We start from the raw sequence: 17,219 nt of genomic DNA on the forward strand, positions 1-17,219 counted from the left end.
ACATTAGCCTACCGCTAGCTAGTTAACACTATACTCAACAGCAGCTAACGTTAGCCTACCGCTAGCTAGTTAACACTATACTCAACAGCAGCTAACATTAGCCTACCGCTAGCTAGTAGCTGGATTAAACACGGTTACAGTGCTGACAGCTAACGCTGAACGGTGTAAAGTTTGTCTGTATTTCACTGTAGAGGATTCAACAGCGATGTAACAATCTGCAGCTGCTGTTGTCGGAAAAACACAGACGGTGCGTTCAATGAAACTGGTAATTTACAGCCTCGTGGTGCATTCAAAGTTGTTGTTAAATTCAAATGTGTGACTAGATTAAATATATAATAAACAAATACAAATCTTAAAATCAAGTTCATAAAGTAACTTTCTTTGCATTCATTTGATTCCCAATCCAGATCCACTGGTAAGAATGGCTTTCCATTGTTAATATGGACTTAAAAACAGTTCTGAAATGCAAAATAATAGAATTTTAATCATGTGATAAAACATGCGATTAATCGCGATTAACTATAGAAATTCAACGATTAATCAGCCCTAATAAATATTAAAGAAATATCCCTTAATTTTCATCCATCTGGCCCAGTTAAATGCAGCAACATTTTATACAATATACTGTATGTAGTAGGGCGTCCCTGCTCCCTCTCTCTTTTAGCTAAGGGGTCCTTGGCCTAAAAAACGTTGTAGACCCCTGGTTTAGACATTATGGCTGATAATAGAAATCCTTATCGGAGAAACAAATGGGATTTTTCCTTCCAGAACAACACTGTTATAAACTATGTACAGAGTGACTCATGACGTGACCGCAGTGCCGCGGAGGCATTGATCTCGCCGCTGCCTCGCACACGTTGACTGCTCCAGTGACTCGGCTGTCTGCTTGCAGGTGCTGCAGGGTCTGGACTACCTCCACACCAAGTGTAAGATCATCCACACCGACATCAAACCTGAGAACATCCTATTGGACGTTGATGAGGTTTACATCAGGAAGCTGGCAGCTGAGGCAACCATCTGGCAGAGAGCTGGAGCCCCGCCCCCTTCTGGGTCATCAGGTGAGGAGCAGCCATGTGATTGGTCAGAACAACAACACAGAAAACAGGAAATACTGGGGTTATATTAAAGGGTAACTTCTGTGGGGGTTTTTTCAACCTAGACTCTATTTTCTCATGTTTTTGTGTCTAACTGATGGGAACAATATCATTTATTTTTTTATTTTTTATTTTAAATTAGTCCAGTATTAAGTGTAACCACTTGGGACATTTCTGCGTCATCAGTTTCCGTCTGACAGGCTCAGGTTATTATTTAATATCTGACAACATTATGGAAAGGTTTCCAACAGAGGGCGACGTTTTTGTTAAAGAGTAAGGCCCGTCACAGTAGGGCTGTCAAAATTGCTCAAAAATGACGATCGAATATTCCCTCTAAAAAAAAAAAAAACACATAATATTCGAACTATTCGAACATCTGGTTGCGCATGCGCATTTTGTCAATGACGCGCATTACGTCAGTAACAGGACAAATTAATACAAAGAGACATAACTACTTGTATAGGTAGTCTATTTAAGTTTAAACATATTTGACAACGTATTACCTACACAAAAACAAGTAAATCAAATGATGGCCAAGACCGCAGACCTCACGCTCGCTCGCTCGCTCACTTGAGCACTTTCTCTCTCTCGCCCTCACGCTCTCTGCGCAATGTGCGGCTGTGTGCATAACGGTTTAAAATGAATAACAATAAACACATTTTGAGTGCTATTCAAGAGTTTTGTGCAAGCGTTTTAAGGTCGTGACTATTGTCCCAAATATAGCAGGCTTCATTCAGTGATTGAAACAAATATTATTAACATTAATTGCAGTTCCACAGTAGCCGATATAGAACCGACATTGAACGCTCCGAGCGAGCTGTGCTGTGGTAAACATGGAGCTTTTCCTTAACATGAAACGGTAAATAATCAAACCAGTGGAAGCAGTGCATTTAACCTTTATTCATGCATATCTCTTGCATACAACTTTATCTCGCGGCTCAACTATTTTACCTCCTACCGACCAAAATCCAAAGTACTTCCAGACATGGCTTTTTAGATTTTAGGGGGTTAAAATCGCTTTCTCTGATGTGGTCGAGTTGGGATCTGCACTTTCTGCCATCTTCCATGCAAGACAAGTCAACTTTCAGCAGTGACGCTGTAACCAGACAGTGCGACTCCTGTGACCTGTCCCTGAACCCTCTGGCGCGCTAGCGCGCCCACTCGCAAGGCAGACAGCCAGACAGCCTCTGCTACCGCGAGCGTTTTTTTCCACATTTTTTTTTTTTAATTCAAATATTAATTTTCACCTTTCGAGATTCGTTTTTTAAAAACTTTTCGAATATATATTTGAATTTATAATATTCGTTGACAGCCCTACGCCACAGACTGGCTGCGTGGCGTGAGCGTGTCAGCTGTGTGGCGTGTTTTTATTTCGGCTCCCATGGTAACAGGTTAGAGCGGGCACACTGCCTGCGTGACACGCACGTCTCAGGCGCGGCTCGAGCTGTGCCGAAAACGCGTGCATGCTAGAAATAGAACCGACGCCTATTTTTCACGCCACACGCAAGCGTGTTGGAAGCGTTTCCAGGCAAAATAGAATATGAAAAGATGTTTATATGTCATTTAGACACCAATACATATTAATAAATGACATTTTGATGTTTGAAAGTCTCTAGATTTTGACATAAATGCAGATATAAATGTAAAATAAAAAATTATCGATTTTCAAATGTCGCCAACCTGTCAATACTGTAGCCTATTTTGCCGTCAATACTGCCGACGTTGTCTTTGCTGTAATCAGATCAGTATATATTTATGTTAATGGGAAACATCCATGTGTTCAGACAAGGCTAGCAGCAGCAGCGCCGCGTCAGACACCTTTCTGGTGTAAAGACGTAGAAAACGCCACGCAGATGACACCCAACATTAAACGCCACGCTCACGCCACGCAGGCAGTCTGTCGCCAGCCTAAGATGTGACCGTCGCCGTAGTTATGTTTACATCATCAGGGTTTCCTGCAGAAAAATAGTTAGTTAAGGTGAGGGTTGCCATCGCAGCGCTGAGATAACAGAGCTCAGCCCATAGCGTCACTCACTCAAAGCAGATAGTATGCGTGAAATAAAAACAGAGCACGTCATTTCACTGTGTGTAGTGTTTAACTAGGATAACTAACCGTGTGTTGTGAACCGAGTGTAATGATTAAAAAAAACAGACTGCGTCTCAAAGACCGGCCAGAATCCACGCGCGAGAGGTGATGGATAGTTCCGGTCACTTTGTCATGTATTCACTTCGTTGAAACAAGAGAAGAAAGCCTCACTGATGTGAAGAACAGGACAGAGACACATATATAAATGCTCTCTGTCCATCACCCCGTCTCTGCCCGGGCATGCCCCAGCTGGCCGCACATTTGTTGACAAACTCCCACAAACAGAGTTTTTGGCGATTTATCCCTTTAAATGTGAATAAACGACAGTTACACTCACCGCCAGCAAATGCTCTTTCCGTTGTTATTGGTGGTATCTTGACAACCCGCCGTTACCTTGTTTCCTACAGACTGTGTTGATGCGACTTGTACATTACAACCACTCAAACAGGACAGAGTAACTTTTTTTTTGAAGACTTAGGGCGTTTTCACACATACCTCATTTGGTCCGGACTTTCGGACTTTTTTGTTTGATCCGAACCAAAATTAGAGGTGTGAAACCTCCCCCGGACCACGGTCCGGATCAAAAGACCAAATTTTGGTCCGATATAGGGCGTTTTCACACATGAAAGTCCGGACCAAGGTTCATGTTTTTGTAACATTGTCTACATTTGATCCGGTAAGTTTTGCTTTCACACTGCAGTTATGCAAGCGCACTAAAGATCTCTACGTGACAAAACTACGTCCTGCCGTCATCACATACGTGAGCTGCGTCTCCAGATACTTATAATTGATTGGTTTGTAGACAGGCTTCCCCGTCCTCTCGTCTCCTCTCTCTGTGTCGGAGTTTTTTCAGCTGACTGCTGCTCTCCCCTACTGCCGCGGCTCTTTTTGTTTTGTTTGTTATGTTGAGAAGCAAAGACACTGGAACTTTCTGGAGAATTTATTCAGAGACAAACAGAGACCTACACTGTACATTTACTACCACTTAACAAATAAACTGCTGATGTATTCTCAGCTCTGATAGCCGACAGCTGTCTGCTCTGAGCTCATTCACCGTCACTCTCTCATGTAGCCTCCACACTAAGCACCGAGCTATTCCTTAAAGGAGCTATTCCCCGGTCTTGTAACACAAGGAGAGCCTGCCAGAGCTTCTTGTATTTGGTCCGAAAGTCCGAACCATCCAAAAAATGCTTTCACACTGTAAACGAACCGGACCATGGTTCAGTTTGGTCCGGACCGAGATCACCTCTTTTGGTCGGACCAAAATTTGGTCTTTTGATCCGGACCGTGGTCCGGGGGAGGTTTCACACCTCTAATTTTGGTTCGGATCAAACTGAAAAGTCCGAAAGTCCGGACCAAATGAGGTATGTGTGAAAACGCCCATAAAGAGGTGGTCTCGGTCCGGACCAAACTGAACCATGGTCCGGTTCGTTTATAGTATGAAAGCATTTTTTGGATGGTTCAGACTTTCGGACCAAATACAAGAAGCTCTGGCAGGCTCTCCTTGTGTTACAAGACCGGGGAATAGCTCCTTTAAGGAATAGCTCAGTGCTTAGTGTGTAGGCTACATGAGAGAGTGACGGTGAATGGACTCAGAGCAGACAGCTGTCGGCTATCAGAGCTGAGAATACATCAGCAGTTTATTTGTTAAGTGGTAGTAAATGTACAGTGTAGGTTTCCGTTTGTCTCTGAATAAATGCTCCAGAAAGAAAGTTCCCGTGTCTCGCTTCTCAACATCACAACAAAACAAAAAGAGCCGCGGCAGTAGGGGAGAGCAGCAGTCAGCTGCTTCTCTGATGTCAGCTTGTTAAATGTGAATATTTTGTAATTTCTTCTCTCCTCTGAATTCTTTTGAGTTGTGGACAAAACAAGATATTTGAGGACGTCTTCTTGGGCTTTTTGGGAATCACTGATCCACATTTTTCACCATTTTCTGACATTTTATAGACCAAACTAAGTCGATTAATCGAGAAAATAATCGACAGATAAATCGACAATGAAAATAATGGTTAGTTGCAGCCCAGTTTCTCTGTTTTCTTTAGTAATTCTGACTTCAGTTTGACAGTTTGTTTTTCTCTCCACCGAAGGGAGGGAGCAGTTTTACTGGGAGCTGTGGTTTCCACTCTGTTCACACAGACAGACAGACAGACAGACAGACAACTTTCTGTCTGTCTGTCTGCTTTCATAGCTATCTACTTTTCCTCTTATCTCTTTGTACAGAGTTCTAACCTGTCTGTGTATCTGTCTGTCCATCTGATTGTCTGTCTGTCTGTCTGTCTGTCTCCACTCTTTCATCTTTTCTGTATTTTTCCATCATCTCTTTATTTCCTCTGTTTTCTGATGTTATCTTCCTTTCTCTCTCTCTCTCTCTCTCTCCCTCTCCCTGTCTGTCTGCCTCTACGTGTCTCTCTCTCTCTAGTTAGCATGGCTCCCAGGGATCCACAGGTAAGTGTCCAGGTGTGATGCCTGCTGTGTTCTCATTGGTTACTGCCATTTCAGATTGAGAACTTGTTTCAGGTGTCTTTTTAACCTGCAGTAAAAAAGCTGCAAGCTGATTGGTTAAAACACAACCAAACTGTGACACTGGTTTGATATCAGTCAGGGACATTTGTTGCATGTCATATTTCTCTCCTGCTGCTTTCAAAAAAAGACAAAACCAACCTTAACACTGTGTGTGTGTGTGTGTGTATGTATGTGTGTGTCTGTGTGTGTATGTGTCTGTCTGTCTGTCTGTGTGTGTGTGTGTGTGTGTGTGTGTTTGTTTGTGTATATTTGTGTGTGTGTTTGTGTTTGTTTGTGTGTGTCTGTCTGTGTGTGTGTGTGTGTGTGTGTCTGTCTGTGTGTGTGTGTGTGTGTGTGTGTGTGTGTGTGTCTGTGTCTGTCTGTGTGTGTGTGTGTGTGTCTGTTTGTGTGTGTCTGTGTGTGTGTGTGTGTGTGTGTGTGTCTGTCTGTGTGTGTGTGTGTGTGTGTGTGTGTGTGTGTGTGTGTGTGTGTGTCTGTGTGTGTGTGTGTGTGTGTGTGTGTGTGTGTGTGTCTGTCTGTGTGTGTGTGTGTGTGTGTGTGTGTGTGTGTGTGTGTCTGTGTGTGTGTCTGTGTGTGTGTCTGTGTGTGTGTGTGTGTGTGTGTGTCTGTCTGTGTGTGTGTGTGTGTGTGTGTGTAGGTTGGTAAGCTGTCTAAGAACAAGAAGAAGAAGTTGAAAAGGAAAGCGAAGCGTCAACAGAGACTGTTGGAGGAGAGACTGGTGGATATACAGGTACTGTAGTAATACTAAAATACCCAATCACAATGTTTGTTTACAATACCTTCCGGGTAGAACCCTCCTGCGTCCCGTACATACAACTTAACAGCGCTGAGCAAATGGGGGACGAGGAACAACTAGATATACTCTCATCTCCTTCATCTAAAATGCATGTTTGATGTAGGGCTGGGACGTATGGATTTTTTCTCACCGCGATTGAAAAGCAAGAAATTCTCGCGGTAGACCGCAACCCCCTTATGAGGGTGCCTTAAGTGAGGGAGCGAGCGGTAACGGAGAGTAGCGTATGAGTGCCGCTGTGAGGAAAAGCGAGAGGAAAAAGAGATGTCAATAGCTAGGCTACTGCTGGTAAAGTGAACGGAGTTACCCCCGAAAAAACATTGGCTTAAACCTTACAACATATGTTGCAGCCATAGATATGAAAAGACTGCAGCACAGTGTTTCCATTTCAGCTCAATGTGAGTCTTTACTGAGTTTTGCTGTCATTTAGGGCCACACTGGTTTCTCTTATCTCCGTTGATCCTTTCCACAGACAGTTCAGAAAGCTTTTTTGTCAATAAAGTAAAATAATTAAAGTTTGCCGACAATGCCGAGTGCAGCCCGTCTAGCAGCTGAGCAAACAGGGCGACTCGGCAGTTCGCTAACTCTCTCTAATATAACCAATATTTAAATGCGGGATTTAAATGTATTTTTAACGTGTTTTTAAACTACAGTTAGAGCGGGGCAGCTGGGTTGGAAACTTAGGCGTCATATTTTCAAATCTCCAGTTAGCTTTTAGCACTGACTTAATGAAGGTCTATACAACTTTTCTGGGGGAAACCCAAGGGGGTAAGCGAACATATGGAAAGCGTACCTCCTATGGGGATATTCTGAGGCTACCAAGCCATCACCTCCCGTTAGCATCCCATTGACTGCCATTCATTTTGACGCCACTTTGACAGAGAATAACTTTATATCTGAAGAGTTTAAAGACTCTATTTGTCCATTGTTTATTTCTAAAGAAACACGACAATGTATAAAACGCTCCATTACCTTGTACCTCACGTTATGGCTCCGTAGCAGACGTTGTAAAAATAGGCTAACGATTGGGTCATAACCACGAGACTTACTGTCTCATAGTAGAGGAATTACCGTATAGTACAGGAGAAGCTCGCAAGCAATCAGGGGGACGTGGAGGCCTCATACAGTCAAGGGAGAAGCCTATAGAGAGTCCATGAAAGCATCGGAACTATTTTCAGCAACGTTTTGCTCCTGCTCCTACGCTCATGGACAGCTCCTACTCACGCTCTCCGTCTCTGCTAGATTGGGAATGATTGAGATTTCTCTTGGCACAGCTACCAGAAGACTTCCAACTTTCAGACAGGTTGCTCACGTCACATCTACGTCTTCAAGCTCAGTTGGAGGCTGCTCAGTAACGCTCAGCCATCACCAGCAAAGTGACTTCTAATATCCTTCACTGGTCTCTGTCGAAGTCTATGGCGTCGATTGTGTCCATTTCTTTCACTGTCTATGGGGTAACTCTGCCATTTGACTAACGTGAGCTTGGCGAGCTAGTTCATATGTTGGGCCACAGACTAAAGAAAATATCACCACCCAAACTAGCAGTCAGCCCGACCGGCGGAGACATGTTGCTGTTCCTAACGCTAGACTTATGTATCAGAATATTTGTTTAAATACAAATATATAAATTATCTTGTAATGTTTTCAGTTAGTTTAATGGTGTCAAACTAAAGTGAAACTAAGATTAGCCGTGTGCTACCCTTGCCCCTATCTCCCTGCTGTAAAAACTCAATGGACGCTGCTGGTTTTTCGGAGGGTCAGAAGTGACAAAATGCTCCCTTCAAAATAAAAGTTTATATTTTCTGTGTGTGTGTGTGTGTGTCTGTGTGTGTTTTCAGAGGCTGGAGGATGAGGATGGTGTATTGTTACAACCTGAGGACACAGACAGTAACTGTAAGTACACACGTAAACATATCATGTATGTATGTATCACAATGTTTGTCAGTATTGCTGCATAAAATGATATGTGCTGTGATAGAATATCTCATTCACATTACCGACTGCGAAGTGTGTGTGTGTGTGTGTGTGTGTGTGTGTCACAGATAAACTAGTCTTGCATACCCAGCTCTTATCTCCACAGTGCTGCGGAGTTAGGTCTGGCTGCACACCACAGATGCATTCTGGGATAGGAGAAAAAAAAGGCTCTGGGTTGTTTGCATTTCTTTAAACCAATCACAATCATCTTGGCCGGCGCTAATCTCCAGACGCAGTGACGGGGGCTCTGCTAAATAGTCTCAGGAAGGAACTTGTTTTGGTGGAACATTTGCACCCAGTATAAGAAAACGCCTCATACAATATTACATGAAGTTAACTGTTGACACAATACAGTAACGTGAGCTATTTAAAGGCATACTATGCAGTGTCCATTTTTGTCAAAGCTGTGTTGTACTTTGCTGCTTTTTAGCTCTAACGAGTGAAAGTGTGAGCGAGTGGGACTCTTCTCCGGTTCCTCACGCGGTCAGTTTCTCGTATTTTTTTTCCTTGACTCTTTCGACCGCGCTTTCTTCGTTTTCTCCGTCGACTCATGGCCATGATTCAAGTCTGAAATGCGTGCTAGTGTCTTCCATAGAGGCTGCTTCTTGTATGTTGTCGATGTATGTGACGTCGTGCCGTAAGGCAAGTCGTGATTCTCGCGAGATTTTGGCGCGGCAAACCTGCATTGCTGGTTTTGCCAGCGGAGTCCCCTCCCCTGCTTTGCTATCGGGATGATTAGCCCTACTACGAGTTCGTTTACCATCAAAATGACTTCCAAGCTGTTATATTAAGGTACAAATCTTGCATAGTGTGCCTTTAAATTAGCTGATACATGGTTAAACCTCATTGGCTCTTACCAGTGTATCTCCGTGTGTACTTCGTCCACAGCAATCCCACCAATCAGTCCCAAAACCTCCCAGTTAGAGAGGAAATGATCTAAACATATTCTTTATAAATCTTTACAATAATTCCCTGAAAGAACCGAGCAGACCTGCCTTGTTGCACCGTCCAAATTTTCTTCAAAACTTGACATTTTCAGCGTGTAGCTCGGTAGCTTGAAGTTAGTTGTTGTTTCCCGAAGAAAACAGAGTTTGAGAACGGCGACACACAGAGAGGAAGGTACAGGGTTCATACGTTTTGAAAAAACGTATTTTTTTTTTTAACACAGCATAATAATATGTGATTAATAAATGTATTTCACGTCGTCCTAACCTCACCGTTCTATTCGGGGCGTGATATTACGACTCCCACTATGAACAACATAAATTGTCCTTCATTGTATTGTTAAACCTCTGAGGGTAAACTTTAACACAGATTTTTATTCTTATTGTATAATGTCAACTTACATTTTCAGGAATACATAGTCATGGAAATTTGCCAAAAAGTCATGGAAAGGTCATGGAAAAGTATTGGTTAAAATGCGTATGAACCCTGACGGTAACTCTCCTGGAAATGTACTTCCGTTGATCCAGATTTACGGACATATAAACATGGTGCTCTCTCTCTAAACGTACTCTTTTGCTCTCAGGCTCTCTGGTTGTGAACGGAAACCCTCCCTGCTCCGCAGCCAACAGCAAAGCGAGTCCAGAGTCGTCCGGCTCCTGGTTAGAGGAGCGGTGTAACGGCCACGACCCCGGACGGTTCTCCAGCCCCGCCTCGGGCCTGTCAGGCTTCTCCAGCTCTGTGATGTCAGCCACGTCTGAGTCAGCACTTTCTACTCAGTCGGGATACTCGAGCGGACGAGACCGTGAGAAAACAAAGAGATATATCACATCTCTGTAATGTAGATACTCTTGGACAATTACGTGCAGTAATTACTTGGTGCAATACTGTACAGCAACAGGCACCTCAGTTATGTTATACATTTACTGACTTGTTTTTTCTTACTCTTATGCCTTAAATCTGACTGTGAGCAACTGTAAATGAACAATTCCCCCGAGGGGATATATTTACTTCAGTATGTTTTGTTTGAAGTATTGTACAGTCCTCAGCATAAGTTTATGAACCCATGCTAAAGTTGACTAAAAAGAGAAATAAAAAAAAAATCATCTTATGGAAATTGATCTTAATGCCTTAATTAAAAAAAATTAAGAAAAATCCGACCTTTAAGGACACCAATTTTCTTTGTGAATGAATAATGTATCGTAAATAAATAAATGTTCTTCCTTAAAATACAGGGGGCATAAGTCAGTACACCCCTATGTTAAATTCCCATAGAGGCAGGCAGACTTTTATTTTGAAAGGCCAGTTATTTCATGGATCCAGGATACTATGCATCCTGATAAAGTTCTCTTGGCCTTTGGAATTAAAATACCCCCACATCATCACATACCCTTCATCATACCCCCACATCATCACATACCCTTCACCATACCCCACATCATCACATACCCTTCACCATACCTAGAGATTGGCATGGTTTTATTTCAGTTAGCCTAATAGCTGGTTTGATTTGCATTGAGAGATGATTTTATGGAAAGTACCCCATGCCAATCTCTAGGTATGGTGAAGGGTATGTGATGATGTGGGGGTATGGTGAAGGGTATGTGATGATGTGGGGGTATGATGAAGGGTATGTGATGATGTGGGGTATGGTGAAGGGTATGTGATGATGTGGGGGTATGGTGAAGGGTATGTGATGATGTGGGGGTATGATGAAGGGTATGTGATGATGTGGGGGTATGATGAAGGGTATGTGATGATGTGGGGGTATGGTGAAGGGTATGTGATGATGTGGGGGTATGGTGAAGGGTATGTGATGATGTGGGGGTATGATGAAGGGTATGTGATGATGTGGGGGTATGGTGAAGGGTATGTGATGATGTGGGGACCAAGGGAACTTTATCAGGATGCATAGTATCCTGGATCCATGAAATAACTGGCCTTTCAAAATAAAAGTCTGCCTGCCTCTATGGGAATTTAACATAGGGGTGTACTGATTTATGCCCCCTGTATTTTAAGGAAGAACATTTAATTATTCACGAGACATTATTCATTCACAAAGAAAATTGGTGTCCTTAAAGGTTGGATTTTTCCTCATTTTTTTAATTAAGGCATTAAGATCAATTTCCATAAGATGATTTTTTTTTATTCCTCTTTTTAGTCAACTTTAACATGGGTTCATAAATGTATGCTGAGCACTGTACTTTGCTACATTTTAAATCACATCCAACAAAAAAATTGTAAATTAAAAATTCTAGGAACAAACCCTGCCTCGAAAACTAATGTAGTGAAGGATGGGCTACCTTTTACTTTTACTTGAGTAGATTTTAATACCGGTAATATTAGTTACTTTTACTTAAGTAGAATAGTTTTTGTAGTCTTTCCACCTCTTATTATGCATATTACATTACTACTGTATTTATTAATTGCTGCACCGGGAGAATTAAATCACATACAAGATATAAAAGACACAACAACACAAACAAACTCACAAAATGGGCAGTTAACACACTGAGAGACTTTTGTTGCACAAAAACAGACTCCACCTTTGAAAAGTACACCGCTCTGAATGAGACCCTACTATATATATATATATATCTATATATATATATATATATATATATATATATATATATATATATATATATATATATATATATATATATAGATATATATATATATATATCTATATATATATATAGATATATATATATAATTAGTAAGATTTGATGTGGTGTTTGTGTTTTTCAGTGTTTAGTGCCTCCGACTTCGTCCTCAGTCCTCTGGATCCTCAGAACGCCCACAAACTGCGAGTGAAGATCGCTGATCTGGGAAATGCATGCTGGGTGGTGAGACACCTTCGTCATCTTCTCCTCTTCCTCTCTGTAGTGTCAGTATGAACATCGGACCAATCAGATGGCTCCTCTCTCTCTGTCTCTCTCTCTTTCTCTCTCTCTCTCTATCTCTCTCTCTCTCTCTCTCTCTCTGTCTCTCTCTCTCTCTCTCTCTCTCTCTCTCTCTCTCTCTCTCTCTCTCTCTCTCTCTCTCTCTCTCTCTCTCTTCCAGCACAAACATTTCACAGAGGACATTCAGACCCGACAGTACAGAGCTCTGGAGGTTCTGATTGGAGCAGAGTACGGACCGCCTGCTGACATCTGGAGCACCGCCTGCATGGTACACACACACACACACACACACACACACACACACACACACACACACACACACACACACACCAGTTTTGATGTCTGGTTTGATGTTTCAGGCGTTTGAGTTGGCGACAGGAGATTACCTGTTTGAACCTCATTCAGGAGAAGATTACACCAGAGACGAAGGTACTTCACATTATAATACTCAGTATTGTACTCAGCAGTACAAGCAGCTTTCTGTGCACCAGAGAGTACTTCAGTGTGTATTTTAAATTCTTTGTGTTCAGATCACATCGCTCACGTCATCGAGCTGCTCGGACCGATTCCTCTGCCGTTCGCTTTGTCTGGCCGCTACTCCAGAGAGTACTTCAACAGGAGAGGTGAGACTGACTGTCTGTCTGTCTGTCTGTCTGTCAACGTGTCTGTCTGTCTGTCTGTCTGTTTAATCTCATCAATGTTACTGAAAGTAGAAACTCTGAGCTCTCGAAGTACTGGAACACCGGGTTTACATTGACCGCTAAAGCGATGTGATTGGACGGGAAGCGCTGCCCAGTTTTTCCGGGGCCATGTTAACGTAATTTCTTCGACATACTATACTATGACTTTTTACTTTTTTCGACATACTATACTATGACTTTTTACTTTTTTTGACATACTATACTATGACTTTTTACTTTTTCGACATACTATACTATGATTTTTTACTTTTTCGACATACTATACTATGACTTTTTTAACTTTTTTCGACATACTATACTATGACTTTTTACTTTTTCGACATACTATACTATGATTTTTTACTTTTTCGACATACTATACTATGACTTTTTACTTTTTTCGACATACTATACTATGACTTTTTTTGACATACTATACTATGACTTTTTTCGACATACTATACTATGACTTTTTTCGACATACTATACTATGACTTTTTACTTTTTTCGACATACTATACTATGACTTTTTTCGACATACTATACTATGACTTTTTTTGACATACTATACTATGACTTTTTTCGACATACTATACTATTACTTTTTTCGACATACTATACTATGACTTTTTTCGACATACTATACTATGACTTTTTACTTTTTTCGACATACTATACTATGACTTTTTACTTTTTTCAACATACTATACTATGACTTTTTTTAACTTTTTTTGACATACTATACTATGACTTTTTACTTTTTTCGACATACTATACTATGACTTTACTTTTTTCGACATACTATACTATGACTTTTTACTTTTTTCAACATACTATACTATGACTTTTTTAACTTTTTTCGACATACTATACTATGACTTTTTACTTTTTTCGACATACTATACTATGACTTTTTACTTTTTTCTACTTTTTTCGACATACTATACTATGACTTTTTACTTTTTCGACATACTATACTATGATTTTTTACTTTTTCGACATACTATACTATGACTTTTTTAACTTTTTTCGACATACTATACTATGACTTTTTACTTTTTCGACATACTATACTATGATTTTTTACTTTTTCGACATACTATACTATGACTTTTTACTTTTTTCGACATACTATACTATGACTTTTTTTGACATACTATACTATGACTTTTTTCGACATACTATACTATGACTTTTTTCGACATACTATACTATGACTTTTTACTTTTTTCGACATACTATACTATGACTTTTTTCGACATACTATACTATGACTTTTTTCGACATACTATACTATGACTTTTTTCGACATACTATACTATGACTTTTTTCGACATACTATACTATGACTTTTTTCGACATACTATACTATGACTTTTTACTTTTTTCGACATACTATACTATGACTTTTTACTTTTTTCAACATACTATACTATGACTTTTTTTAACTTTTTTTGACATACTATACTATGACTTTTTACTTTTTTCGACATACTATACTATGACTTTTTACTTTTTTCGACATACTATACTATGACTTTTTACTTTTTTCAACATACTATACTATGACTTTTTTAACTTTTTTCGACATACTATACTATGACTTTATTTTTTTCGACATACTATACTATGACTTTTTACTTTTTTCAACATACTATACTATGACTTTTTTAACTTTTTTTGACATACTATACTATGACTTTTTACTTTTTTCTACTTTTTTCGACATACTATACTATGACTTTTTACTTTTTTCGACATACTATACTATGACTTTTTTAACTTTTTTCGACATACTATACTATGACTTTTTACTTTTTTTTACTTTTTTCGACATACTATAACTATGACTTTTTACTTTTTTTGACATACTATACTATGACTTTTTACTTTTTTTGACATACTATACTATGACTTTTTTAACTTTTTTCGACATACTATACTATGACTTTTTACTTTTTTTTACTTTTTTCGACATACTATACTATGACTTTTTACTTTTTTCGACATACTATACTATGATTTTTTACTTTTTCGACATACTATACTATGACTTTTTTGACTTTTTTTGACATACTATACTATGACTTTTTATCACTTTTTCGACATACTATACTATGACTTTTTACTTTTTTTACTTTTTTCGACATACTATACTATGACTTTTTTACTTTTTCAACATACTACTATGACTTTTTTTTACTTTTTTTGACATACTATACTATGACTTTTTTTTTACTTTTTTTGACATACTATACTATGACTTTTTTTACTTTTTTTGACATACTATACTATGACTTTTTATCACTTTTTCGACATACTATACTATGACTTTTTACTTTTTTTACTTTTTTCGACATACTATACTATGACTTTTTTACTTTTTCGACATACTACTATGACTTTTTTTACTTTTTTTGACATACTATACTATGACTTTTTTTTTTACTTTTTTTGACATACTACTATGACTTTTTTTTACTTTTTTTGACATACTATACTATGACTTTTTTTTACTTTTTTCGACATACTATACTATGACTTTTTTTACTTTTTTTGACATACTACTATGACTTTTTTTTACTTTTTTTGACATACTATACTATGACTTTTTTTACTTTTTTTGACATACTATACTATGACTTTTTTACTTTTTTCGACATACTATACTATGACTTTTTTACTTTTTCGACATACTATACTATGACTTTTTTACTTTTTTCGACATACTATACTATGACTTTTTTACCTTTTCAACATACTATACTATGACTTTTTACTTTTTTCGACATACTATACTATGACTTTTTACTTTTTTTGACATACTATACTATGACTTTTTTAACTTTTTTTGACATACTATACTATGATTTTTTACTTTTTCGACATACTATACTATGACTTTTTACTTTTTTCGACATACTATACTATGACTTTTTTCGACATACTATACTATGACTTTTTTACTTTTTCGACATACTATACTATGACTTTTTATCACTTTTTCGACATACTATACTATGACTTTTTACTTTTTTTACTTTTTTCGACATACTATACTATGACTTTTTTACTTTTTCGACATACTATACTATGACTTTTTATCACTTTTTCGACATACTATACTATGACTTTTTACTTTTTTTACTTTTTTCGACATACTATACTATGACTTTTTACTTTTTTCGACATACTATACTATGACTTTTTACTTTTTTCGACATACTATACTATGACTTTTTACTTTTTTCGACATACTATACTATGACTTTTTACTTTTTTCAACATACTATACTATGACTTTTTTAACTTTTTTTGACATACTATACTATGACTTTTTACTTTTTTCTACTTTTTTCGACATACTATACTATGACTTTTTACTTTTTTCGACATACTATACTATGACTTTTTACTTTTTTCAACATACTATACTATGACTTTTTTAACTTTTTTTGACATACTATACTATGACTTTTTACTTTTTTCGACATACTATACTATGACTTTTTACTTTTTTCAACATACTATACTATGACTTTTTACTTTTTTCGACATACTATACTATGACTTTTTACTTTTTTCAACATACTATACTATGACTTTTTTAACTTTTTTCGACATACTATACTATGACTTTTTACTTTTTTTTACTTTTTTCGACATACTATACTATGACTTTTTTCGACATACTATACTATGACTTTTTACTTTTTTTGACATACTATACTATGACTTTTTTAACTTTTTTCGACATACTATACTATGACTTTTTACTTTTTTCGACATACTATACTATGATTTTTTACTTTTTCGACATACTATACTATGACTTTTTACTTTTTTCGACATACTATACTATGACTTTTTTCGACATACTATACTATGACTTTTTTTGACATACTATACTATGACTTTTTTGACTTTTTTTGACATACTATACTATGACTTTTTATCACTTTTTCGACATACTATACTATGACTTTTTACTTTTTCGACATACTATACTATGACTTTTTATCACTTTTTCGACATACTATACTATGACTTTTTACTTTTTTTACTTTTTTCGACATACTATACTATGACTTTTTTACTTTTTCGACATACTACTATGACTTTTTTTACTTTTTTTGACATACTATACTATGACTTTTTTTTTACTTTTTTTGACATACTACTATGACTTTTTTTACTTTTTTTGACATACTATACTATGAC

The 17,219-nt window shown here is 38.1% G+C and overlaps 1 protein-coding gene across 3 annotated transcripts in view; it reads left to right on the forward strand.

Moving 5' to 3' along the window:
* srpk3 (SRSF protein kinase 3) overlaps positions 1-17,219 on the forward strand; it is a 46,339-nt gene that overhangs the window by 18,154 nt on the left and 10,966 nt on the right. For all 3 annotated transcript variants that reach the window (XM_036007899.1, XM_031293114.2, XM_031293115.2), the window contains exons 8-16: positions 893-1,058; positions 5,600-5,625; positions 6,341-6,433; positions 8,335-8,389; positions 9,999-10,217; positions 12,164-12,261; positions 12,479-12,586; positions 12,678-12,747; positions 12,849-12,941. In XM_036007899.1, coding sequence (XP_035863792.1) covers positions 893-1,058; positions 5,600-5,625; positions 6,341-6,433; positions 8,335-8,389; positions 9,999-10,217; positions 12,164-12,261; positions 12,479-12,586; positions 12,678-12,747; positions 12,849-12,941 — 928 coding nt within the window. The remainder of the gene's footprint in view (positions 1-892; positions 1,059-5,599; positions 5,626-6,340; positions 6,434-8,334; positions 8,390-9,998; positions 10,218-12,163; positions 12,262-12,478; positions 12,587-12,677; positions 12,748-12,848; positions 12,942-17,219) is intronic.

This window comes from Sander lucioperca, chromosome 12 (genome assembly GCF_008315115.2).
Source record: "Sander lucioperca isolate FBNREF2018 chromosome 12, SLUC_FBN_1.2, whole genome shotgun sequence".
Classification (NCBI taxonomy): Eukaryota; Metazoa; Chordata; class Actinopteri; order Perciformes; family Percidae; genus Sander; species Sander lucioperca.